The sequence below is a fragment of the Oculina patagonica genome, chromosome 6 (genome assembly GCF_052425735.1).
Source record: "Oculina patagonica isolate OP01 chromosome 6, crgOcupat, whole genome shotgun sequence".
Lineage (NCBI taxonomy): Eukaryota > Metazoa > Cnidaria > Anthozoa > Scleractinia > Oculinidae > Oculina > Oculina patagonica.
Genome location: NC_135763.1, coordinates 28,422,021 through 28,449,742, shown reverse-complemented (window position 1 = coordinate 28,449,742; position 27,722 = coordinate 28,422,021). Strand labels below are relative to the sequence as shown.

The following is a 27,722-nucleotide window of genomic DNA, read 5'->3' as shown; positions in this document are numbered from 1 at the left end:
CCCCGACTCAACAATACAAATCACCGGTAAACCGGTTATCACTCATCCCCCCCCCCCCCCCCCAACCCAACTTCGCGAGCCCTCGAGTCACGTATTACTAGTCAATAAAGGTTATATCTTCCGTTAAATGTTTAAAGACAATGTTTTTCATGAGTGAAGTTGCCTACCACTTATTTCCAAATAGTTTGAACCAAAATATCCGAAATCCCCGTGACATAGTCCCTTAATTCAGTCAGACGAACTCAACTGAGTCAAACGTCGAATTTATCATCGCCACTAACTTGCGATAATTATTAGTCAGTTATGTCATTTGTTCGTTCTTCAGACAGAAATCCACATAACCAATATACCCAAACAATAGCCGTATCTTTTTCTTACACTCTCGCCATCTAGAGTTCCTCTCCCCAACAACAAACATGAAAATAGCAAAAATGTAGTTATAAATATTCCAACAGATACAATAAGTTACAATTGTCATAATTGTCTTCTATAGTCCGGCAAAACGTTTATTTCAGCGGAGTAAAAATTACGAAATAAGGAACATATGTGGTATGTGCTTTTGGATAACAAAAAATCTATTTAAAATTAATCGAGTTCACTGTACACTGCCAAAAACGCAGTTCACCCATCGAAGTTGCTAGCTGCACGAGAACGACCCCCTGACAAGTTGTCGTTATCGAGGACTCCCCAGAAATAGCCTCTTGATGACGTCACGAGCAGGACTTCCCAGTTCTCCTCTGTCTGTTTGTTCCTGTTCTTCACGGATATTCTACAATATTTTCATCTTTTTTCGTTGAGCTTCATCTTCATCTTCTTCCTCGTCCTCTTCTTCGTGGAAGACAGTTCTGGGTTGGGTGCTGTGGAAAAAATGTCAATTACCTTATTTTCACTTACTTTCGCGCACTTAGTTTTCGCGATTTTCGCGATTTTAAAAAAATTCGCGAGATTAAAGACCCGCAAAAACGTATTTTTAACGTTTTTAAAGTATTGTTTTTGCCCAAATCGCGAAAATTAACTCCTGCGAATTATTCCCGTACCATTTTCGCGAAAATTGGTAACAAAAAAGTAAGAGCAGAATATAGGTAGTCCGGAAATAATTCAAAGCCTAAAGGTATTGCTGAAAGACCACGAGACAAAAACTGTGGTGGTAAACCCTTTCGCTCTCATGTGAAAAGGTTTACAATAAATCAATCAATCAATCAATCAATCAATCAATCAATCAATCAATCAATCAATCAATCAATCAATCAATCAGTCAGTCAGTCAGTCAGTCAGTCAAAGAAAAACTCGTCCTCGCAATCTACATAGAAGATAAAAAATGCCCAATGTTAAGCGTGAGTTAAACACGTTTTATGACACAACTACAGAAAACAAATTTAACATAACTTCTTTCACATTTCATCGAAAGATTTACTTTCTTGGCCACCTTAAGAAATTTTTTCCGCGCTTTCGAAAGCATTTGTAAGTTATTTTGGCTTACTAAGCTAGAACCGGTTTGTAAACCAATCAGCCAATCACAGGGAGGACATTTTATTCTCAACCAATCACAAAACAAATCAAAGTTGGCCGCGTTTGGAATTTTCCCGCCATTTCCTGTGCTTGGCACCCATCACAAGATTACCGTACTGTGATTGGCACTATGAGGGTAAGTAGTCGGTAGAAACCGCTTTAAACAACAGTAATCAACTTGTTAGAAGCCAAACTTACTGTGCATATGCTGGTGACACCCAGTAAGGATCTTCAGCCGCAGCCTAGCAACGGAAAAAATAAAGACTACGTGAGACAGACAGTCACACGCACATACACGCACATACACACAAACTAGAAGACAAACATGTCAACGTTCAAAACGCATTGCTGCTCCAGATACAAGAAATCCACAAGGGCTAGCAGAAGTAACAACGCTGCTAGGGGTCAACATCCCTCCCGGTGGGAGGAGGGGGGGGGGGGAGTTACTCTTTGAAATGTTTAGTAGGAGTGTGCCGTTCAGTTTTCCATATCCTGATGCATACTCAGACCAGAAAAACGTCACTTTCCACAACCACTCTCAAACGAAATTATATTGTTTTGGTTGCATCATTTATACTCTTTTTTGTTTGAAAAGATGAAAAGACCGATGAAAATATACAACAGAAATAAATTTTGTTTCGTTTCGTTAGAAAATGTTTCCATTTTTTTTACAAAACCTGAGCAGTACCTTAGCGTGCTTGAGGATGGCCTCTCGTGGGTGAGAGTCATCTTTCATTTCCAGCGCCAAGTTTTTCACCACAAAAGCTGACAGGGACATCCCGGATGTTACTCTGCCACCGTGGCCTGCAAATTACATAACAGTAATGGATTACTCAGTTATCTCCTCTAACAAAGCCTCAGTGCCTTGCTATTAAAGAGTGCGCTCGAAAATAATCTGTCATTGGCCTCGATCGATAATATTTGGCGTGCCTCATGAGCATAACAGAAATCGATATTTTTCTGTTATTGTTGACTTTTTGTGATATGATTAAAATTTAAGTGAAGCAAAAACTTGTGTCGCTGTCGACCCAGACTGTTTTACTTTACACTAGCTTCTCTAACAGGTAGAACATGAAAATCTGACGACTAACAAACCTGCGAACCTTTGATTTCCGACCGAACTAAAAGTTACTGTTGTTGATTTTGTTGTTACAGTTGCTTTTTTTTTAATTGTCTTCAATCAACCGAAAAAAAATGACATTTGTGGCAAATGTTAAGAAAGCACCAGTCGATCAGCCGAAATGTACCGAATAATTATCCAATCAAATCATCGCAAAGACTGTAACAATAAAACTCTTCCATTAAGTATGTCGTATTGCTTAGCAACACCGCTAACAAGGACTGTGGGCTCAGTCACACTTCGGACAAGGAATTCTTGTACAAGATAGATAGCTGTTCTTTCAAAAATTAGTAAATCGTGACTTACCTGGTCCAGTGACTGGCAGGTCTGGTCTGTGTGATTTGACAGGATCTTTTCGATCTGCTTCCTTTACCTTCTTTTTACTGCGGAATCGCTTCTCACGGAACATTGGCAGCGCATGCGCTATACAGAAAAAAATTAAACATTGTCAATAAGCTATACTTGAAAAAAAAAATTTGACACGTTTCTCCCCTAATGTCAACATGCAAAATTTTCTCGCTAGTTATCATACATTTTGTACAATGCTATTGTACAAAGTCAATTAACAAATTGACGTCAGTCTCTGTCCCATTATTGATCATGAATTTCGTCATAACATTGTCAAAGTAGGCTCCACGGATCCACGAGTCTAGGAGCATGAAAATTCGTAAGACAGACGCATGAAAAACTGTCATTTTTTTACTATAACATCAAGTCAGAAGGGACAAAATGAAGTCAAAACGCTAAATAAAAACGCGAGAGACTCGCGTTTTATTAAATCTGACGCGCCAAAAATAAAAAAACTTGTCTCGCGCTCTTATTGGTTAACGGAAAAGTAGGGAGACTTTCTATTGGTTGAAAAGTGAGGAATTGACGTTTCATATTCCCCGCTCTAGTTCGTTGCGTCAGCATCGCATAAATTATAAGTTCATGTGCCTGTTCGCTCATTGACAATGAAAATTAGCCAACGAGCCCGCGAAAATTTCTGCAGTTACCGGTGTGGTAAAAAATATTTTTGATTCAGCATGGCTAAGATCTAAAGGCGCTAGACATGAAATCTGGATGTCCCAGGTTCAAATCCTACACTAGCACAGTTGGACTCGCAACATGGCAGTCTTGAGTTCTTCTTCACGTTTTGTAAATAGCCAACTAGTAAGCCAACTAGTAAGCCTCTAAGACAATTTGAAAATGAAGTACAGTCATTTAATTCATTTTGACGAGTTTCATTAAAAAAATACAATTCACAATTGAAAGAAAAATACATCAAGACAAACTTACGTGTAATAATTTGGTCTTTCAAGGGCATCTCCTTTGATGCAACTTTCCTCTTCACCTTTCCAACACAAAGCTTAGCTCCCCTTTATTAAAAAAAAGAAAAAAAAAACCTTGTTAAACAAGGCCCAACGACAATTCGACCACCAAATTGATAAACGTTTTTTGGATAAATATGAGACAATTTTTATGTGACAAATATATTTGATCGTGTAGATGACACAACAATTATTTGTCAACAGTTCAAAACTTAGTGCGCCAGAAATGATTTTGGACAGCAGAGATACACAGAAACGCATACGCAATGCTGTAGCCAATTTTTTGCCACATTTTATGTGACGAGTCGTCTACACGAGCAATTTTTCGTATGTGACACATTTTATTTGTCACATAAAAGCTAACACGTCAGTTTTTATGCAAAATATTTTTGTCACATAAAAATTGGCCATTTTCCTCGTCTACATTTTCACATAATTTGCTCGGGTAAACTGGTCTTAAAACTCACTTGTTGCTTTTCTCGGGATCAAAATAAACTTTAGTGGTTCCATTTCCACATCCGACAACAATCTGGTTTAATTTTGTGTGCCATAAGCAGCTAACGACACTCTGTATAGGCAAACATATAGTACTGGTTAATTCTCAAATGCATCTAGTAACTTGAACTTTATGTATAAGGCTAAGCTACAGGTTAACTGGGCTAAGTGGTCCACAAAGCCCAAGCTTTCCCGGTTTTCGTAACGTGACGCAACATCCTACGTAGAGTGAGTCACTATAAGAGTAAAGCGTCTTGCCCAAGAACACAACACAGTGACCTACCAAGGTTCGAGCCCAGACCGCTTGATACCGTGTAGGTCAACGCACTAACCATTAGGCGACCGGTCAAATATATGGAAGTTGTTATTATTATCTCGCGTTCTAATTTTCTTCACGTGGCTATCCTCGATTTATTCCCTTAGTTTTCCTCCTTTTTTTGACCCGGAAAAATTTTTGAGTTTAATATTTTGGGAAACCAAAACTCGAATCTAAACGAGTGAAAGGTGTATAAGCTGAATGGTCCACCAATTTTCCAGGAAACATTTCACCAGCTTTTTTTCTGGACAGCCCTTGCAAAATTTGGTTGAGTTTAAAAACTAAATTACGTTTGCAAAGATCTCTCCCACGTCCATGAATGCAACTGTGAGGGGTTTTTTGCTCCCCCCCCCCCCCCCCCGGGGGCGTTCACATTTGAAAGGCGCAGGGATGCTCGTCGTCTCGCTTAGGAGTGTAAATTTCGGATTTTTGGGGCGCTTTCCATTCGACCAAAAATTCTGGTTTGAGTTTCCGGAAAATTCCAGTGGCAAATGGAACAGCATTTTCCAACTTTTCCGGTTGACTGCACGGAAGGCAAAACAAAATTTGCATATGATCAGGTTGTGCGTCTAATATGGAAATTTCTACGGTGCATTAAATTAATGCTTTGTGGCCGGTTTCCTGCACATATAGTTCGATATTTTTGCAAATAAAAAGCATTCCGAGCACTGAAAATAAACGCCATGAATGACATCGTGGCCACAAATACAGGGACCTTTAAAAAGGCACACTAAAAGCAACGAAAACGTCGCCAACCCAAAAAGTTTAATGAGCAAAACAATGGCGAAGCCTACACGCGCGTTATAAATATTTGTACATTTCTTTGCTGCCGCCTGCAAAACATCAACGAAAAACAACCGAGTTCACCTGAATTTTTTTGTTTGGAGTTTCAAGAATGGCTTCCTTAACACATGTAACTGCTTTCAGCCGCACAAATCGCTAAATTTTCTGCCGAAGGAACATAGGCTGAGTGTAAAATGGTAGCTTTTTCCAAAATTTCCGGAAAAGAGGACAACCTCGCAAGGTAGACCCAAATTTTCGAAAACAATTTCCGGGAACTTTCAGTTCCATTTGATTTTGCTTCTGGAATTTCCGGGGTTTTCGGTTGAATGGTTCGCATTTCGGAAAGTCAACACTTTCCGGATTTTCTGGAAACTTTCCCAGGAAATTTCTGTACCATTCGTCCTTGTTCCGACATTTCCGGAATTTTTGGTCGAATGGAAAGCGCCCTTGGTCTCGCTTTGGATGTTCCGGGCAAAACACCAATATTTTTAGCCATAATGGCCTCGTTTAGGGCTACACACGAAGAAATATACAAATATAAATTCTATTCCTAGTTTTTGGTATCTTTTAGGGGTCAAGAAAAGCTTGAGCCACACCCAGAGTGGTCTCTTTTAGGGGTTCTTTTCAAAATTTCCAACGAGCATCCCCGCCCTTTTCATATAGTAGTCTCCTCGGGGTTTTACGTTAGGATGTAGTGTGGGGAGTGATGATGGTTTTGAAGAATATCCCCTTCTGTAAAAAGTACAGAAACAGTTACAAAACTGAGGAACATAAATAAACCCACGACTTACGGATTCTATCACATCAAACTCGTACAGTTTCCGTAAAGAGTCTCTTTCCATAAACACGAGCCTGCCAGATCCCTGGGTATGAAAAGAAAAACAAGTTAGTCTTTCCTGCTAGTAAAAAAAGGTATGGCGTTACTTTAATCTGCAGGTCTCCGATTGCTTACATTACATGTAAGTGCACTACATGTAAGTTTGGGAATTTTTGTTTGCTGGAGCAAAAATCTGCAAAACGGTTTGGTTTATCTAAAGAAACGACCCAAACGTATTCTCGGATTGTTCGCTTCATTAAGCAAACTTTGATTAAATCCAAATTAAAAGTTTTACTTAAAAAGGAAAACGTAACTCACTTGTCCTTTCTTCACTGATGTTCCTGTTACAATCATTTTATCGTCCGGGCTAAACAAACATGACGTCCTGACAAACAAACAAACAAAAATTAATAAACAAACAAAACAGACAAACCGTGATTGTGCGCTTTTGCTTTGTTGGAGGATTCAGACTACATCTGGGGGTAGTGGGCGGGGGTGTTTGGCCACTAAGGACTATTTTTTCGCATAAATATCTACAAAACTAAACACCTTGGGTTGACTATTTAAACAAAGTCAAAGCAGTGTTTACTGGGAAAGCTGTGGTCTGATTCATTGATCAAGCTAAAACAAAGTTCAATGTTCGAAGTAAGAGAGAGATTTAAGGTCTAAACCTAATAAGGTCAGCTACCTGACCCGAGAAAAATAAATCGTCTCTTTCTCGTAAACAAGTATGGTGACCTGTCAGTTTTTCTCAGATTTTGGATGTAACGACCAGGTTCTTTCTGTAAACGAAAACAGATCAATTCCTATGTTTGAAAAATAAATTATCACTGGAAATATGTACTTTGCCAGTACTCGCAAGGAAATTATTGAGGAATATGTGGTATATACAAGATCCTCCTGCTCCTAAACGATTATGGTGACCCCATTTTTTTTTTATTTCAAAATTTAATTCCCCTTTAGGTAATCAACAAGTAGGCAAAGTTTGGTTGAAAATCTATGTTCAGTTCTATTTTGGGGCAATGAATCTCCACAGTACTGTGGAATCCCTATATCTCGAACTTCCCGAAACATTTAACTCAAATCAAAAGCCGTTTCCTCTGGATTTGATTCAGTCAAGTCAAGTCAATCAAGTCAGTCCCAGTCAAGTCCCAGTCAAACAATGTAATTTTATCCCCGATTTCTCGAACTTCCGGTTCCTCGGACAAATTTTCGTCTTTTTTGGAGGTTCGATAAACCAAGATTTCACTTTACCGCTGGTCTACAGTCTCGCGCCAGCCTCACGTTAGCCGTAAAATTGGGCTAGCACGTGGAACACGTTGGCGTAAAAGTGAGTAGTGTTTGTACTTTAAGTAAGTTAGCTTGGCATTTTGAAATGACGGGAATGACACAGCTGTAAGACTTACTGTGAATAGTAGTTTGTTAAATTCATGGCAGCATTCAGACATTCCTTGAAGTTTCTCAGATCCCAGATTTTCAGAGTATCGTCACCTAAAGTAAAACATAACAGTAAGCCACAGGGGGTGCAGGAGCGGGACAAAATTATAGGCGGGCACTGAGACTTTGCATCCTTGGCCTGTGAATTCATAACTACTGTATTTATTTGATTTCCATCAGATCCTAACTATGGTATTTACACAATCACTATGCTATTTATAAAATCACTAGTTTGTTTTAAAAATGTAAGCTGCAGTTGGATCACAGTCTTTTCATTCACAAGGTGTCAGCTACTTTTATTTAAGTTAGAGTGATTTTACAAACCCCGTGAAATAGTTATTACACTCTTAGATACTATTTGACACTTACATTATGTATATTTCATTGTTTTCTTTTGTTTAGTTTTGACTATTACATGTACGCACTAACTGTATTTAAATGAAATCACTTTGACAAATTTCATCAAAATTATGTAAGACCCCTTGTGAAACGTCATCGCTTCTGCATGCATTGCCTACCACTTATTTGGGATGTAACACAAAAATAGCTGTGAAAGAGACTAAAAATCCTCTGGCCAAAAACAACTGAAGCCAGTTGGCCACCGTTAGTTTCGATCCCTGTAGTTTATACAGTATGCACGCACTTACAATGATATGCTCACAGTTGTTAACGCTATTAAGTGAGAATTTATCGTTTTGCTCTTACCTCCTCTGGATGCCAGTATGTTTCCTTCGTGTGAAAACGTTATACAAGAAGTGTCACTGCCCATTGCATGAGCACTGCGCTGAAGGTAAGTGGTGTGGATCTGTTCAAGAAAAGCAATGACATTGATACATGAATGAAAAGCCAATTACGTTGAAGAACACAAACAACAGTTAGAAGGCGTGAAAGAAAAAAAAAAAAAAAAAAAACCCTCTACGACAAAATTGCAACTCAACAAAGGTTGTGGAAGATGCGCACCTCTCGGGAAACTTTTTGATTGCTTATTTCGATCCTACGTTTTGAGCGATTTTCAGTGATTTCGTTTTGGCAGTCACAAAACGAGAACTAGTTTCTGGATGATTCAATGGCTGCGGTCACATCTACGACGTAACTAAAGTTTAACTATAGTTAACCTTACGTCTATAGTTACGTGGCGTCATACCTAACTATAGTTAGTGCTTTCGGTCGTCTAAAGGCTGGTTCTCATATGATCGCCCCGATTGTCTCTGTCGCTTCTGTCGTTTGCAAAGTTTAAGGTGATTGGAGCAAGCAAACTTTTTTAAGCGACAGAGGCGACAGAGACGATCGGGGCGATCATATGAGAACCAGCCTTAAGCGGTCACACCAATGCAGTTAACTATAGTTAGTTCCGATTAGCTTTTGAATAATTTCGAATTTAAATTAGTTCATGACAGCCCTTGTTGTTGGTGTGTCTAGTTGTTCCTCTATTTTTTTCTATTTTTGGACGGCATCTCGGCGTTGAAGAAAATAAAATGAAGTAAGGATGCTAGACGCCGAAGAATTCGAGCTTTATTTTTGCTAACATTGGTGATATGCAATCTCTTGGCATGTCGTTTTTCTTTTTTTCCCTTCCCTTCACGCTTTGTTTTGCATATTTATGTTAATCTCGCACGTGCGAAAAGAATTGTCGCATTCTGATTGTTTTTTCGTTTGTAAACTTAAGACTAACCCATGAACCCTGCTTGGGTATAACTATAGTTAGTCTGTATTGTTTTGGATCAGCGAAGCGTAAATTTTCTAACTATAGTTAGGGTGAACAGAGAAGCGGTCACATTACCGAAATAGCTAACTATGGTTAACGCCGTCTTAACAATAGTTAGTAGTCTAGATGTGACCGCAACCAATGTCATTTTTCTGTTAAAGGGACATGTCACGCATTTTTAACAGCCAAAATTTATCTCTGTGTCGCAGGATATCTAAAAATAATAGTACATTTTTATTAAAAATTGCAGTATTAGAGCACTGAAACTGTTAACGAGCATCTTTGGCGGTGGATGGCTCGGATGGAAACGGATTGCAACTTGAATCAAAGTCTCTTCGAGATATCGACGTTTTTGCATGAAGTATGAGTCGAAGGTTTATCCTGTGCATTGTTCTTCGAACTTATCATTACAGTTTCTTTGTAGTTTAGTTTAACAATTTCCTATCTTCGCGGAGGAAATGCAGCCATATAATTTTGTCAAAAATGGCTCGTCCGCGCCGGGTATTTATACACATATTCCTTAACATTACACAAATAAACAGTGCAAATTTCACCGAGATCTGACAATTCTATACTTTAAAATTGCAAGGACCTTTCGCGGCAGTCGATTACAGCAGCGAAATTAGCAAATGAAACAGCAAAATATGCGTTCCACGCTTTGTTTTTGCGACGCCATATTTGAATTGTTATAGGTAGACCGCTGTTCAATGTGTTCAAGGCCGTATCGTTACGATTGCTCCACGAAAAAGCACGAAAAAAAATACGGATATTTCCGACTACTGTCGGAGAAAACATTGCGCATATAATTGCGGCGTAAACAAATCGTTACACTCAAGCTGCGTTTTGTCTAGGCTCTGCGAGGGTCGGATATTAAGACCCAGGATTAAACAAAAGCCATATTTACAGTTAATGTTTCAGTGAATGCTTTCGAATTATATTTGAAGATGAAATACGAAAGAATTTTGCTGTGACGTCTTTGACTGAAATTCCACTCGAACTGGGTAGATACGATCGCATGTTGTAAAGCCGATTCATGCCGGCAACATTGCTGTCAACGCGGCGAAATCTCGTCCCTAACGACCTAGGCTGATGACGAATTTTTAACCGCTCCTAAGCTAAAAATGGCCCCCATCTCTTGCATTTGTTTTAACTTCAATAATATCTTTGAAAAGAGCGAGTTTTTTGGTATGGTTTATTTTTGACGTTTGTAATTTTTAAACGATGTAAGTGCTAGTGATTATTTATTCGTGTTTTAGTTACGCAATCCATTGTTTGTGCGACGCTTTTTATAGATCGCCTTTCAGACACACGTGCGTCGAGATAAGAAAGCTGACATGTCACTTTTAAAATTGTTATATAACGTTTGTAAATGTGACAAGTCACGTTTTTTCCCACGAGATCGCAAGTGATCACCCACAGCGGAAAGTAATCCCTTGAGAAATTAAAACAGTCCCTTGAGAAATTAAAAAAGTCCCTTGAGAGTTTACAAATATGTGGTTCCAAATTTTGTTCATAACCCCTATTCTACGTTTTTAGCTTGTAAACAAGCAAAAACGTCGAAAAAAGTAAGCCTTACTTTTTCAAGTTGTTTCCACGCGTCTTCAAAAAATCGATATTAATAGCCGTAGCTTGATTTCTATCTGCAAATTAAGGTTATATCTTCCTTGCCTACCACTAATTTCTCAGTTTACAGATGTAGACCAAAAATCTACGAAATCCCCGTGACATAGCTTCTTCAACCACAAAGATTGCCAGCCATTGTTTTCAATTAACATTTTGATTTGTTAACTTTGTTCTAAGCGGCCCAGTTCAAGTAATTACACTATAATACACTTGTCATGTGAACAGATACTGTTGACATGAGGTGCATGTATCAGTTATTGAGAAAACCGTGGAAATAGGATTTTAGTTTTCACTTACAAATGGCCTTCTGGTGTCCCAGCCTTGAATGGAACCATCCTAAGAGAAGAAGTATTAGATTGCCATTGATTATGAATTGCACAATGATTTTAACTAATATTTCCCGTAGAGAATATAAAATAATGATGCACCGAAATGCATTTCTCTCTCATAAACGGTTAGCAACACTATCTTTACTATCATCAAAAATATTAGATTCCCAAAAGAATTTGCAAGTGGCGACCCAGAATCGGACCCCGGACCTTTTGGCATGCTAACATTCATTCCTCACAACTACACCACTGAGTTGTTCAGCCAAATCCCCCGAAACAGTTAATTATATCAATGGCCTGCTAGTACTTACTGACTGGTACATGTCTATCTCGGGGCTTATCAGAAGAAAAGTGGGGGAGGGGGAACAGGGGGGATCTGAGATTCCCGAGATCTGTGCCTTTTACTCCCGGCTCCCGCCATGTACTTAGTGGTTTCCATCCCTTGGTGCTTTTCCATTGCAAAATATTACCTCTTACCCCCCCCCCCCCCCTGCAGAGCTCTCGCCCCTTAATCCGTGGATTCCCGCCCCCAAGGATTCACTGCAGCTACCACAAAGTCAAATTGACTAGATATTGCTACATCAAGCATCACATGACATTTTAATGGCTTACTTGGCATGCTGCAGCGAGTATTCGTCCATCCTTACTGAAGCAACAGTACGTAGGGATTGTCTTCTTCCCTGTGCAAATCAAAATTGCGTTTCAACATAAATCATTAATCCAGGTTTAGCAGACTGCTTCTAACACTAAAACATACAAAAAGTGGTATTCTGTTGTAAGAGCCTCATAGTTTCACAGCGGTCAAGTGCAAAATTCCAACGCCATTTAAGGTCATTTTTGAGCGTGCAAATCTTTTGTAGGAAAACGTTATAAAAACTGAAAGAGCGGTTTTCACTTGAGTGTCTAAAGGAAATTGCGTTTGCTTTGGTTTTGCATTGCTACGCTTAGTGATTGGCTTAAAAATCTCGCGCCACTTTCTCAGCCAATCAGAACTAAAACCAAAACCAATCGTGACTCACTCGCGCACGTTTTCTCGCACTTCGTGCCGGCTACATGTATTTGCTAGGAGTTTTGATTGGTTCACTGGTTTGTCTGTGTCCTTTGTGATTGGTCGGAGTAATTACTTTGGTTTTGGTTTTACGACACTCAATTGAAAACTGCTCTAGTAGTGGTGAACGAATTACGAGCCAGTAAATTAGGAGGATAACTATTACTTAATTTTCTATGCATATGCAGCGTACAAAGTTTAACTTTTCTGTGACTACATTAACCTCTGGCTTGAAAGCGAAGGATACATAAGTGGTAGATTGCAGGAACTGGATGCATGCAATGTGTTTGACTGTCATGTGCTGCATAGTCAGGTAGAGGGGCAAAAGAAATTATTGGCCAGCGGAGTGAGCAGTGTGTGGTATGGGAAGGAAACTCTCTCCCCTGCGAGAACGCACTTGGCTAGTTTAACTTAACCATTCTTTTTTTAAAGATTGAAGCGCAGCCAGGATTAGACATAATAAAAACAAACGTTCACTGGCTAAAAATATTAAAAACAATGAGCTTTCGCCTGTCGCTCTACAGCCTTTGACGGATAAAAAATTGAATACAAAATGGATAAAATATATACAAGAAAGGTGTGATAAAAAGAAAATAATGAAAAACAAAAGCGAAGTAAAAATGTGCTAATTAAGAGGCTATTTTTTAAAAAGAATACAATATTGGCTTGGAATGGGCTTTGAGTTATTGTCAGCATGCTTAGTAGCAGAGGTGTGCCCAGCTTCCAAAGTTTTTCTAATACGAAAAGAGCCTTTGTCAATAACACTAGAGTTTTCAAAGTCTATGCGATGGTCAAATGACCACGTATGTTTCGCAATGTTTGAGCCATTCGCACAGGGGTTTTTTCATACTACATGTATACCCTAACAGGCGTAAAGAAGATCAGTGATGAAATCCGAAGGAGAAGATGGAATTGGATTGGCCACGTGCTCAGAAAGGAGAGGAATGATGACTGCATGGTGGCGATGGAGTGGCAACCTGAAGGGAAGAGAAAAGTGGGACGACCTAAAACCACTTGGAGAAGGAAAGTGAAAAAAGAATGCAGACAAAAGGGGTGGTCCAGCTGGTCGGAAGTCAGGGGCGCAGCGCAAGACAGAGCTAGTTGGCGAGAGACAGTTACAGCCTTATCCGCCTCATGGCGCGAAGAGAACTAACTAACTAACATGTATACCCTACTAGGGCTAATTTTCGTTCTTACCTTGTTTGTTCTTGGTCTTGATGACAGTTTTATTTTTCTTGGGGTTTTCTGTGTTCCATATCCTCACAGTCCTATAAACAGACAGAATGGTGAAATTCTGGTTTGAAATAGGTGGGGGTTTCAGGGAAAGTGTTGCACATCCCCACTTAAATTTCAGAGTATCCCCCCACCAGGAGTCACTGAAAACATGTTATAATGTGAATTTAAAAAACTCATTAATAATTCATAAAGAAAATACAAAAGAAATTAATGTTTAATGAGTGTCTTTATATCTGATAAAGACACGGCTAAACTGTACGTCCAATTTTCTGGGCCAAAATAATCCCAAATGTAAATATTAGTGCAAGAATTTTTTTTTTTATTAAATTATAAAAAAAAAAAAAAAAGTGCAAGAATGAGTTAATCTACATCAGAAGATTTTTAAGCCGTTCAATAAATTCGCAGTTCGTGTTTTATCAAGTTTAAAACACGAGGCGCAAACTTGATAAAACACTGCTGCTCATTTATTAAACATTACATAATATTTTTATATTTTCTTACATAATTTTCACAAAACAGTACAGTACAGCACATACCCATCATTACTGCATGAGATGAACTCATCTTTAAACTTTGGATTCCAGCAAGCACTGTTTAACATGGCAACATGGCCCTGGGTAAAAAATAAAATAAAATAAAATAATTTTCCACTACAGCTGTACGAGTAAATCAAAATAATTACAGAAATCAGTAGGTGGTTTTCACTGTAACGCCACTGTCATGACATGCCACGAAAAATAAACCCAAAACTATTGTCAAAAAAATCAAGAATGTTACAGGTTGACGATGAATTGTTCAACAATGACACGAGCATGGGACAGAGAAAACTTTGGAGTTCCCGACGGGATTCGAACCCATGGCATTCCAGATACCGGTTGGGAGCTCTAACTAACTGTGCTACGAGAGACTCATGGTGAGCTGGGCCATTTAACCAAACAACCAAACTCTCATCAGTTACCCTTGTAACCAAACTCTATCAATGGTCTCGTATATTAAAAGAAAGCAGGTGGCATTTGGAAACCAAGAAAAGGTTGTAAAAACTAGATTAAAATCTAGCTTTAGTATGATACAATATTATTATTATATTGTATTTTACTGCACACAAAAACAGTCAAATAAACCAAGTGAACATACTTTAGTGTTGGCCATGTCAACAATATACTGGTCGCCTTTCACACATTCAAGAACCTCAATTCCATCTCGGTCAATCACCTTTGCCTGGAAATAAAAATCTTTCATTAGACAGCAGCAATCATAGCTTATGTGCAGCCGTACCCAAGGAGATGGCTGCATGCAGGATATAGCAATCTAGGTTAACATGTTAACGAGTTAACATACTAACATCAGGTTAACATGTTAACGTGTTAACATGTTAACGTGTTAACGTGATGTTAACATGTTAACGTGCTAACCTGATGTTAACATGTTAACATGTAACCTGATGTTAACGTGTTAACATCAGGTTAACATGTTAACGTGTTAACATACTAACATCAGGTTAACATGTTAACATCAGGTTAACAAGTTAACATGTTAACATGTTAACATCAGGTTAACATGTTAACGTGTTAACATACTAACATCAGGTTAACATGTTAACGTGTTAATAATGTTAACATCAAGGTTAACATGTTAACGTGTTAACATCATCAGGTTAACATGTTAACAAGTTAACATGTTGCATGTTAACAGGTTAACATGTTAACATCAGGTTAACATGTCAACGTGTTAACATCAGGTTAACATGTTAACATGTTAACATCAGGTTAACATGTTAACAAGTTAACATGTTACATGTTAACAGGTTAACATGCTAAAATCAGGTTAACATGTTAACATGTTAACATCAGGTTAACACGTTAACATGTTAACGTGTTAACATGTTAACATCAGGTTAACACGTTAACCTGATGTTAGCATGTTAACGTGTTAACATCAGGTTAACACGTTGACATGTTAACATCAGGTTAACATGTTAACGTGTTAACATGTTAACATCAGGTTAACATGTTAACATCAGGTTAACATGTTAACATGTTAACATCAGGTTAACATGTTAACAAGTTAACATGCTAACATCAGATTAACATGTTAACATCAGGTTAACATGTTAACGTGTTAACATACTAACATCAGGTTAACATGTTAACATCAGGTTAACACGTTAACCTGATGTTAATATGTTAACACGTTAACATGTTAACATCAGGTTAACACGTTAACATCAGGTTAACACGTTAACATGTTAACATCAGGTTAACATGTTAACGTGTTAACATCAGGTTAACATGTTAACGTGTTAACATACTAACATCAGGTTAACATGTTAACATCAGGGTAACATGTTAACGTGTTAACATCAGGTTAACACGTTAACACGTTAACATGTTAACATCAGGTTAACATGTTAACATCAGGTTAACATGTTAACGTGTTAACATACTAAGATCAGGTTAACATGTTAACGTGTTAATAATGTTAACATCAAGGTTAACATGTTAACATGTTGACATCAGGTTAACATGTTAACATGTTAACATCAGGTTAACATGTTAACAAGTTAACATGCTAACATCAGGTTAACACGTTAACATGTTAACGTGTTAACATACTAACATCAGGTTAACATGTTAACGTGTTAATAATGTTAACATCAAGGTTAACATGTTAACATCAGGTTAACATGTTAACATCAAGGTTAACATGTTAACATGTTAACATCAGGTTAACATGTTAACAAGTTAACATGCTAACATCAGGTTAACACGTTAACATGTTAACGAGTTAACATGTTAACATCAGGTTAACATGTTAACGTGTTAACATACTAACATCAAGGTTAACATGTTAACGTGTTGACATCAGGTTAACATGTTAACGAGTTAACATGCTAACATCAGGTTAACATGTTAACATCAGGTTAACACGTTTCAAGTGGCATTTTTTAAAGAAATCAGGCATTATTTTAGCATTTTTTGGCTTTATGCGAGAATTTCTAGTAGCATTAAATGCCAGTTTTACTAGCATAATCGAGAAAGGCCTACTGGGAACGAGGTTGTGAAGTAAGGTGTCTCGATACAGTTTTTTCTGGGCCATACCTACAGCTCATAAATCTTCTTAATATGTTTTGATCATTTAATTTATGTCATCTTCAGTCTATAACAATGTAGACCATGGAAAAATAAAATTTGTTGATCTAATATACCTGTGCATTTCCAGCGGCAACAAGTATTGCATCACCAGTGATGCTGTACTGTATAGACTTGATTTGATGACATTCAAAAGGCTGTAGAGTTCTGAAGGCACGGCGAGATGCATCCATTGCATTAAAGTCCCAGAATTTTATCTGAAAAGCAAAATATTATTGTGATTCAAAATCTTTAATTATTATTTACCTATAATTACAAAAGGAAGGACAAATAGGTAAAGGAAACTTATGAGAGAAATTAGTATACAAGGTAGGCCTGTTTTTACAGTATGCCTTCAATGATGACAAAAGCTCATTGTCCACTTAGGAGGGGTGTCCACTTATGGGAGATTAAAACTGTTGTGTTTGTAGGTCCCTGGGACCATGACCATGTATCCACTCAGGAGAGGTGTACACTTTATGGGAGGTTAAAACTGTACTAGTGTTTGTATGTGGCTGGTACCATGACTAAGTGTCCTTTCAGGAGAGGTGTCCTCTTACAAATGTAGGAAAGGTTAAAATTGTAGTGTTTGTATGTGGCTGGTACCATGACTAAGTGTCCTTTCAGGAGAGGTGTCCTCTTACAAATGTAGGAAAGGTTAAAATTGTAGTGTTTGTATGTGGCTGGTACCATGACTAAGTGTCCTTTCAGGAGAGGTGTCCTCTTACAAATGTAGGAAAGGTTAAAATTGTAGTGTTTGTATGTGGCTGGTACCATGACTAAGTGTCCTTTCAGGAGAGGTGTCCTCTTACAAATGTAGGAAAGGTTAAAACTGTACTAGTGTTTGTATGTGGCTGGTACCATGACTAAGTGTCCTTTCAGGAGAGGTGTCCTCTTACAAATGTAGGAAAGGTTAAAATTGTAGTGTTTGTATGTGGCTGGTACCATGACTAAGTGTCCTTTCAGGAGAGGTGTCCTCTTACAAATGTAGGAAAGGTTAAAATTGTAGTGTTTGTATGTGGCTGGTACCATGACTAAGTGTCCTTTCAGGAGAGGTGTCCTCTTACAAATGTAGGAAAGGTTAAAATTGTAGTGTTTGTATGTGGCTGGTACCATGACTAAGTGTCCTTTCAGGAGAGGTGTCCTCTTACAAATGTAGGAAAGGTTAAAATTGTAGTGTTTGTATGTGGCTGGTACCATGACTAAGTGCCCACTCAGGAGAGGTGTCCACTTACAAATGTAGGAAAGGTTTAAATTGTAGTGTTTGTATGTGGCTGGTACCATGACTAAGTGTCCTTTCAGGAGAGGTGTCCTCTTACAAATGTAGGAAAGGTTAAAATTGTAGTGTTTGTATGTGGCTGGTACCATGACTAAGTGCCCACTCAGGAGAGGTGTCCACTTACAAATGTAGGAAAGGTTAAAATTGTAGTGTTTGTATGTGGCTGGTACCATGACTAAGTGTCCTTTCAGGAGAGGTGTCCTCTTACAAATGTAGGAAAGGTTAAAATTGTAGTGTTTGTATGTGGCTGGTACCATGACTAAGTGTCCTTTCAGGAGAGGTGTCCTCTTACAAATGTAGGAAAGGTTAAAATTGTAGTGTTTGTATGTGGCTGGTACCATGACTAAGTGTCCTTTCAGGAGAGGTGTCCTCTTACAAATGTAGGAAAGGTTAAAATTGTAGTGTTTGTATGTGGCTGGTACCATGACTAAGTGCCCACTCAGGAGAGGTGTCCACTTACAAATGTAGGAAAGGTTTAAATTGTAGTGTTTGTATGTGGCTGGTACCATGACTAAGTGTCCTTTCAGGAGAGGTGTCCTCTTACAAATGTAGGAAAGGTTAAAATTGTAGTGTTTGTAATTACATGTTGTGGCTGGTACCATGACTAAGTGCCCACTCAGGAGAGGTGTCCTCTTACAAATGTAGGAAAGGTTAAAATTGTAGTGTTTGTATGTGGCTGGGACCATAACTAAGTGCCCACTTAGGAGATGTGTCCACTTATGGGAGGTGTCTCCCCACAGTGTTTGCCCATAAGTGGAGGAACCGCCGTACATTGTAAGGTAGTTGATAACTTACTATACAGTACCTCATAATCATATCCTCCTGTAACAAGCCTTGATCCTGATGGATCCAAAGCAAGGGCAGATACCTAAGATCAATAAACATTATGAGCATAATAATTTTGACTAAGTGGGAGGGCCAGACAGGTAAACAATAAAAATTAATGTATTGTTCAACTGCCTCCAGGTTATGGGAAACAGACCAAGCATAGTGAAGCCATTGTAAAATGACAGAAAGACAAAATTATTGCTGTACTCAATGCTCGCAAAGACCGTTCAATACTGCTTATCTTTGTAGGGGCAAGTCATTATTAATTTTTTATCTCAGGTCGGGCACTTGGTACTTGACAAAACTTATTGCCACTCATTAATAAATAGGTATTTAATAAGTAATTATTATTAAGAGTTAGTAAGTGAACTTCTGTAGACCATCCATTTTAAAACCAAAATTGTCACATGCACATCGGTAATTTGTTTGAATTTGAATTGATAAGAAATTACCGCTACATAGAGCGGTTTTCACTTGAGTGTCGAAAGTAATTCGCGTTTGCTTTGGTTTTGCGTTCACTACGCTTAGTGATTGGTTTAAAAATTTCGCACCACTTTCTCGGCCAATCAGGAGTAAAACCAAAACCAGTTGTGACTCGCTCGCGCACGTTTTCCCGCGCTTGGTGCCAACAACATGTATTTGCTTCGAGTTTTGATTGGTTCACTGGATTGTCTGTGTCCTTTGTGATTGGCCAGAGTAATTACTTTGGTTTTGGTTTTACGACACTCAATTGAAAACTGCTCTTGACTAGTATGCACATGTACTGCATGGTCTTGTGTATTACTTTACAGTGTAAGTTACATTTGAAACATTTTTTTAAAGTAACTCAACTGTTTTGTTGCCATGGTCCAACGAAATTTCATGGCTGATGGGTATCCTCTTTTCAATACTCTGGCAAAAAAGAAAAACATTATTTATTGTCTGTAGTCACTGCAATGCATTTTTCACCCAAAAAAGGGAATTTGCCCAGAACTAGCTGATAGAGTTCAACGAACAACTACAGACTTGTTGCAGCCCAAACAAAGTTCTATACTTTTTTCCAGCTCTGGAAAACTAACCAGAGAAGTTTCATAACCGCCACTACAGATGAGTGTACTTTTTCCAGGCATCTCTAGATAACCCTCTGCCTTTTCTCCAAGAAAAAATGCCACACCAGACTGTGAATTCATTAATAAAAGAATCTATCCTAATGCCAACATACCAGTATAATAACCAGTATCATGATTACCTCTTTGTCATCCTCCTCCTCCTCATCTTCGTCATTAATGTCACTATCATCACTTCCATCTGTGTTTCTATTGGATTTCTGTAAAAAAACTGGACTTGATGTACTTCCCTGAACACATGTACTGTAACTAAGTGTTTACACTGACTGGCCAGCCAACTTGTCAAGTGACCAACCGACCGACTAACCAACTGCCCAACCAACCAATTAAGCGACCAACCAACTAACCAATTAAGCGACCAACCGACCGACCGACCGACCAACCGACCGACCAACCGACCGGCCGACCAACTGACCGACCGACCAACCCACCAACCCACCGACTGACTCGGATGTACTAACAAACAGACTATAAGACAGATAGATGGACTTACTGACTGACTGACTGGGTGACTTGCTGTCTGATTGACTGACAGACTGTATGACAAACTGCCTGAATAGTACTGACAGACAGACAGACTGACTGATCAACTGACTGAGAAAATGATTAAAATGACTAAAACACAAATAGACAGACAGACTGATTGACTGACTTGTGGTCCAATAGACTGACCAACCAACTAACAAAAAGACTGACCAATGAAAAAATAAGGTACAGATCTAGAGCAAGTGGGTCAGTGAGTGAGATCGAGGGATGGGCAGCGAAATGGGAGAGACAGAGGTAACAAATGTTCAAATTGACAAACATTGTACAAAGCAAAATATGTACATACATGTAACAGCTTGTACAGAGTACCCCTGAATAACTATCTTACCTTGGTGTTGCTAGAAGATGGAGGCATTATAACAAATGGCGCAGGTTCATCGTCATCAACTTTATCTGGAGAAGACTCTACAAGAGACAACCCAAAAATCTTGGTGAAATAACTTCAATTATTTTCTTCTTATCCAAGGGTGTGTTTTACATACAGTACAAAATTATACCTGGTTTCAGAATTATGCATAATGTAGAATTGACTAGTCAGATTACATCATAATCTAGGTAACATAGATTCACGATTGGAAGCACCTTTTACCATGGATAGGGGACCAGTGGAACAAACACACTGCAATAACTATACTGCATGCAGAATCATAACTTAAAAAAGTAATAGAATAATTAAATTAATGATGAGAACATATAAAATGTGACCCTCCACGGGAAAACAGGTAATACGGTGATGACACGAGCACCCGTGCCATGACAGGGCACGCTTAGCGTGACATTTGACAACTTACAGTGTGTGTGTGTAGTGTACTACGGTAAAAAAAGGTTATAATTGTCGTCTGTCCTGGTACTGTACGTGTTAAATATGATGTCATAATCTTTCATAATCATTACTAATTTACTTGCAATTCATTTTATAATCAACTGTCAGTAATAGTTTTATCGATCTTGTAATTAAGTAGCCTTATTTCAAAACTATTGTAGTTTACATGTACACATGTACATGTAATCAGTTTTGTAGGACAAATAGTGCTTTGATGCAATATAAAACATTTAATGTTAAATTAAATTAAAATTACTATTATAATGTATTATCACTTTATAAGAGGTACATCATGAGACAAACAGTACCTTTCATTCTGCTACTTGACATTTCAATGGCTGTTCGTTTTGCTTTTTCAAACATATCATCCACATTGAATTGTTTGGCTGCCTTTTTCCCTGTGCATTCAACCAAATGTGACTCATTAGTGGACATTGGATATGCAACTGTTCATTGTATTTAGTTGGAAGCATTGCATCACTGTACTCCTCTCCTTGAATGAAGTCTGCCTACTTTGATGCAGATCTCCTAACCCAGTGCCACAGAAAATTTCATGTAAATGCTTTGGCTGCAAAAAATCCCCCTGCTTGAGTGAGATTTGGCCAAAAAAATTATTGGGATTTTGCTCAGTTCTGGGATTGGTGCTCTATAAGTGGTTAAGATTTGTTTTATTTGGACTTAGGACTTATCAAACTTTGATTTGTAATCATTTTTACAATTAATTCTATGTAAATTTAATTAGCATTGTAAAGTGCAATAGATGGCTGGTGGAGTATGATGCCCAATAAATGTATAATTTTCTTTTAATTTTAATTTACATGTACTGTTGGGATGTTTCTACCTCTTGTGTTGTACACTCACCAAAGCCTGAGAACCCCATCATGGCCTCCATTGAAGCTGAAGAGTCTTCTGTTCTAAAATCACCTAACAAAGAAATCAAATAGCATTCTGCAAAATCCATCAGAGAGGACTCCCAGTGGCCGTAACACACCACGCCGACGATACGCCAAGGTTTTTTACAAGTCTGCACCAAGGTATTTTCACCCTGCAAGCAGAGCCTCTTTTATTCTCCTGTCGCTGAGAATTAGGTAGCATATCAGCAGAAAAGAAAGGGCTCTGCTCATACAATGTAGGGTGAGGTCTTTAATTGCTCTTACCTTAATAAGTCATCTGAATGTAAGTTACAACATCTATGATCATTTGCTAAATGATGCGCAATTTTAAAAGCCATGCAGACGATCTTTGGCACAACCCAGGCTGCATTCTACCGAAGTAGGTTACAGTGTATGCCGCAGATCTTCGGAATGGATTTCAAAATTGCGCGGCGTACTGGCGTACGATCGTAGTCACAACCTTTGAACTGGCGTGCAGATAACTTATTTTAGGTATGAATAATAAAGGACCTTGGCGTAGACCTATAAAAAAACTTGGTGTCTGGAACCTGGAACCTTACCACTGTCCTTCGCTGAAGAACTTGAAGATGTTGTTGGCACAGCTTTAGTCGATTCCCCTGATGTTCGTGTGACTGTTTCCGTCTTGTGTTGCTGTTGTCGGCTCCGTTCCGGGCGAAAGCCATGAATAAGCGATTGTGCTTGGGCATATTTCGAGGAAGCTTTAGTAAAACAACGAAAAAAGGTTGAATTACAAAGACGACATGTCTACGTATTTTAATAGCTCGAGTTTCTTACGTCTGACTAACTTTTTAAATTTAATGCTATGAACATATAAAACAAATCGAATCCTTATGGACTTTACCTCTCAGTGCCTGCATTTCTTCTAGATCCTCGTCGTCCATCGTAATGTGAAAGGTATCGGTCAAAACTGTATCAAGAGTTTTAAAATGTCCCTTCGCTCGTTCAATCCGCCATATTGGATTTTATGATCTAATGCGCATACTCTGCCCGTTTGTTTTGCTTCCGCTGAACCTTCTCGTTCCCAGACCTACCCGTTAATTAAATTCCATATGACGAACACCGCAGTGCAATCCACCCCCGATTTTCTCGAGCTGCTCATTTCTAGACTAAATCAATTTTTGCTAGCCTTGGAGGCTCGAGTAATCGGGATTCCAATGCATTTTCGTCGTCACGCAACTGACGTAAGATAAGCGTTGCGTGACAATCAAAATAACGGCTGCAGAGTCAAATAAAATTATTTACCTCCGAGTCGACAGACTGGAAAGTTCCTCCAACAACAAAGAAAAGTCACAACAATGAACATGTGTTACTAAAATAGGACCAATCAATAGATCAATAACAGCCATCGCTCTTCTGTGAGGTTCCCCCCCCCCCTCCCCTGGCCCCTGTTGTGCTGGATCCCTACTGTCAAGTCCTAGGTCCATTATTCTACTACCATGGTCCTTGCGCCTGGTTATAACTTTCATTTGGCGCGGAAATGTATATACATTTTTTTCGGCAGACATTATCTATTCCGAGAAACAGTTTTCCGACAGAGAGCCGCTTGAGAGCCACTTGCCCCTCCTACTGGTAGAGCCCGAGGAACGAAAGGCAAGTGGCTCTGAAGAAACGTGATTTGAATGGCTAGAATCTTCAACAAAAAAATTAAATTTAGCAAATCAAATCAACTGCTTTTAAATCCCTTTGTTTTAAGGGATTTTACTACCGTTGATTTGATTGGGTAGATTTAAATTCTCAATCAAATCATGTGTCCCTAGAGCCACTTGTTCCTCGTGCCCCAGGCTCAACCGGCTAAGAGAGACGTACGCGGCTCTGGGGACGAGAATGAATAACAAGAGTGCTAAAATACAAGATCCCAGTGCCTCTGGAGCTTGGGAGACGTCTACAGTCTACAGTCTACTCAATACCTTCAATCACAGTTATAGAAGATTTAATTTTTGTCTAATAATCAAGCTCGATGTGCTGCATGCTCGATTAGTAAAATAGGTTTTCTTCTAGAGAATAAACTGTTTGCAGCGTTATATTTAACAATTATTCCACAAGCGCGCGTTTGGATATGAGATGGTAGATAGCCAACAAGGCGTGTAGTGCTGAGTTGGCTATAACGATCTCATATTCAACAAGCGCAAGTGGAATAATTGTTTTATTAAAAACACCCAAAGAATTGCAATATTTGAGCTCTCCAGCTGTTTTCGTTGACGCCTTTTGGCTACCATATTTGTGGTCAATGGTATATGAGCTCATATACCATTGCCTGTTAACCAATCAAAATTAAACGCAGGAATTGCAATATACCATTGCAAGTTTTTAATAACAATCATTAGACTCAGAGGCTCTTCCCCTATTTAATAACAGAACTTGATTTTGTTTAATTAATCTTAGGTTTTTAAAAAGGCCTTACTAACTTTTATTTTCAATAACTTCAAAATCGAATAGCTTAAAAAAAAAAGCACGATCTCGATTGTTTGTTTTATAACAGGTAAGAGGCGTAATATCCAAGCAACTGTGACAGGCTATCAGTTTTGAAATCAAATGTTCACTTAAATGGACAAATAGTCTAATGCAATAGGGCGCTCTCAGCTGATGTCATTGTTTGTATTGTGCCTCATTAGCATACGACTTTGCTTTGAGAAGGCATCATGCTAAATACGAATTGAATCCAAATGTTTAAAGAGCTTGTGAATGAAATATTTTGCGAAATTTTGATTCTTTGCGTGTGATATTGAAAGAGTTATTACCCTTTAAAAATTGCAAAATTTCTGGCTGGCCAAAGCGCTAATGATGTAAAAATTGGGGTTTTCAAACCCACGTCACAGAAAAAGTATATCCTCTATCGGGCTCAAATTTATAGCGAAAATTAATCGTGCAATATTCTTTTAATATTCAGAATTGATATTCTTGTAGCTCGATCAGAAACTTAAGCGCTTATGCTAATGGGGCAAATATTGCAAACAAAGATTGACTTCCTTAATTTATGGACAACGGGCTTTTTCAAGACTAATGGATAGACTTATTATTGCACAAGTGGGTGTGTTGTTAGCGACATAGGAAATCATTATCCCAATGTCAAAGCTGCAAATAATTTGATGCTTTTGCACGCGCTTCGTAATTTTCTCAACTTCGTGTCCTTCTGTTCATGTATTCTTCAAGGAAAGCGTACTGAATTTTCTGACCACCCAAGAACAATGGCGAACTTTACTGGAGAAGGAAACTACACAAGCAAGCTGAACCAAGCACTCATCGCACCACCAGCTGGCTTAGCTGAATTTTTGTCAGCTTTGAACATTTTTCTTTCCATCACCGCATCCATGGGCAATGTTCTCATCCTTTTTGCTTTAAAGAATGTCTTTTCTATTCATCCTCCGACAAAACTGTACTTTCGATGCCTGGCGGTCACTGATCTTTGCGTTGGTCTTATTGTGCAACCACTCTTTATAACCGAAATTATGTCTCGAATAATACAGATAAACGTGAGTATTTTGTTTTACGTTCCCGAAATTAGTGGAGCTTTAAGTATAATGCTGTGTGGAGTATCAGTCTTGACTTCGACCGCAATTAGTGTGGACAGACTTCTCGCCTTGTTGTTGGGGCTGAGATACAGAAATTTTATAACACTGAGGCGTATTCGAGTCGTTGTAGTTTGTATTTGGTTAATTGCTGCTCTAAGTGCAGGGCTCCGGGTGTGGAGAAGAGATATCGCCTATAAGGAAGCCTCTGTTGTCGTAATACTATGCCTGGCAACTTCAATCTTCTGTTACATGCGGATCTTCCTGAAACTGCGACATCAACAAGTCGTAGTACAAAACATTGTCCCTCACGGACAACAGAACGCAGAAGGGATTCCACTGAACATAGCGAGATACAAAAACACAGTTCTTAGCATAATGTGGGTGCAACTGGCATTAGTTGCCTGCTATGTTCCATGGGGCATTGCGGCTGTGCTATATGGGAATCAACATTTCGTGGCCTGGAAAACTACATCAACTCTAGTCTACTTAAACTCGTCTCTAAACCCATTCCTCTACTGTTGGAAGATCAGAGGAGTAAAACAAGCAGTTAAAGGAACAATCAGGCAGTTTTCCTGTTAATAAAACGACGGGTTGTGCACATCGCCGGCATAAAGCTGCGAATCCTTACAATGTGAAACATGAGCAAACCTTAGCATATTGAAATGGAGAACTTTACATTTTTATTTTGTCTAATCGTTGTGTTTGCTTTCGCTGTTTAAAACAGATAAAGCCAAAAACAATAGCTTGTGCATTTCACTTTAAGTTTTCATGCTCATTTCTCGGTTCAATAGGAAGTTCTTGCTCACCTTTGAAACCGACACGTGCAAGCGGCGTGCGAGGACAACTCGTTCGTGTTTTTGTATCTGGAAGGGTGGGTAATAAAAAGTCAACTTGAAAAACATGACTAAAAGTTGCAATTTTTTAAACGCCGAACCCCGTTTTAACGCCGGCTTCGATTATACGCCGGATCCATAAGGCCAAGTTTGAAATAAACGCCGGGGACGTTTAATTGAGAAAATACGGTACTGAAGATAAACTGTTTACAGAGTCATCAACCGTTAGACTGAAAGGCTCTGTCCCTAAATAAGAGCAGAACTTTAATTCTCTCATGCTTTTCGTTTGATAAAAATCTTTTGTTTAAAAGATATGTGACCGGATTATATTCATTCCGTCTCTACTACCATTTACCTACGCCGTTGCGAGAAAATATACCAGTTGCACGCTCCGGGTAATGGGCTCCTGCCTTTACTTCATAATCGAACAGCTTGAAAAAAAATGACACAATCTCGATTGTTTTGTTTTCTAACTGGTAAGCGACACAGTATTAAAGCAATGTGATCATCTTTGCTCGTATATATTGCGATTTTGAATAAACTCTGTCGATAGACAGTTTACTGTTTTACCATCGATTTTTATGAGAAGTTTTCCACTGGGGGTTTGGAGTGTTTTGAATTGGGACAAGAGCAAGCTCTTCAAAACAAAAACAAACGGTCGCAAAGCATATCAGTTAAAGGTGGAGGAAAACTCCAATTAACTGAAGCGTTAAATTGAAACAATTCTCTTTTAGTGGACAACAAATTAATAACTGCTTTTTTGTAGTGGTAATAGCATAAAAAGGAATGATTTGCATTCCCGTATTTATTCGAATAAACGCCTCCATCGAATTAACGCCCCCTCGAATAAACGCCGCACATTAGGGCAGAAATATTATAACGCTGCATCGTGATGCGGCGTTTATTCCAATAATAGAGTCAAAAAGCAAATACAGTAATAATCAAGTTTAAGCAAGCCTCAAAAACAAATTTATCTACAAGTCGACAAACCTGGATGTTGTTTCTCGAACAACAAAAGAAAAGTTACA

General features: G+C 38.6%; 1 protein-coding gene and 1 pseudogene across 1 annotated transcript; one reads left to right on the top strand and one right to left on the bottom strand.

The window, feature by feature from the left end:
- LOC144657986 (uncharacterized) overlaps nucleotides 1-27,722 on the top strand; it is a 522,126-nt pseudogene that overhangs the window by 129,072 nt on the left and 365,332 nt on the right.
- Nucleotides 753-23,369, bottom strand: LOC144658149 (WD repeat-containing protein 70-like). The gene is made up of 24 exons (XM_078518499.1): nucleotides 23,194-23,369; nucleotides 22,892-23,050; nucleotides 22,300-22,362; nucleotides 21,747-21,836; nucleotides 20,944-21,020; nucleotides 20,192-20,269; nucleotides 19,795-19,854; nucleotides 18,941-19,003; nucleotides 16,934-17,074; nucleotides 14,863-14,946; nucleotides 14,265-14,341; nucleotides 13,690-13,760; nucleotides 12,057-12,124; nucleotides 11,413-11,451; nucleotides 8,493-8,592; nucleotides 7,757-7,841; nucleotides 6,669-6,735; nucleotides 6,325-6,396; nucleotides 4,407-4,507; nucleotides 3,908-3,987; nucleotides 2,936-3,052; nucleotides 2,198-2,313; nucleotides 1,708-1,751; nucleotides 753-857 (listed from the first exon to the last, which is right to left on the bottom strand). The coding sequence occupies exons 1-24, from the start codon at nucleotides 23,231-23,233 to the stop codon at nucleotides 770-772; spliced, it is 1,980 nt and encodes a 659-aa protein (XP_078374625.1). The 5' UTR covers nucleotides 23,234-23,369; the 3' UTR covers nucleotides 753-769.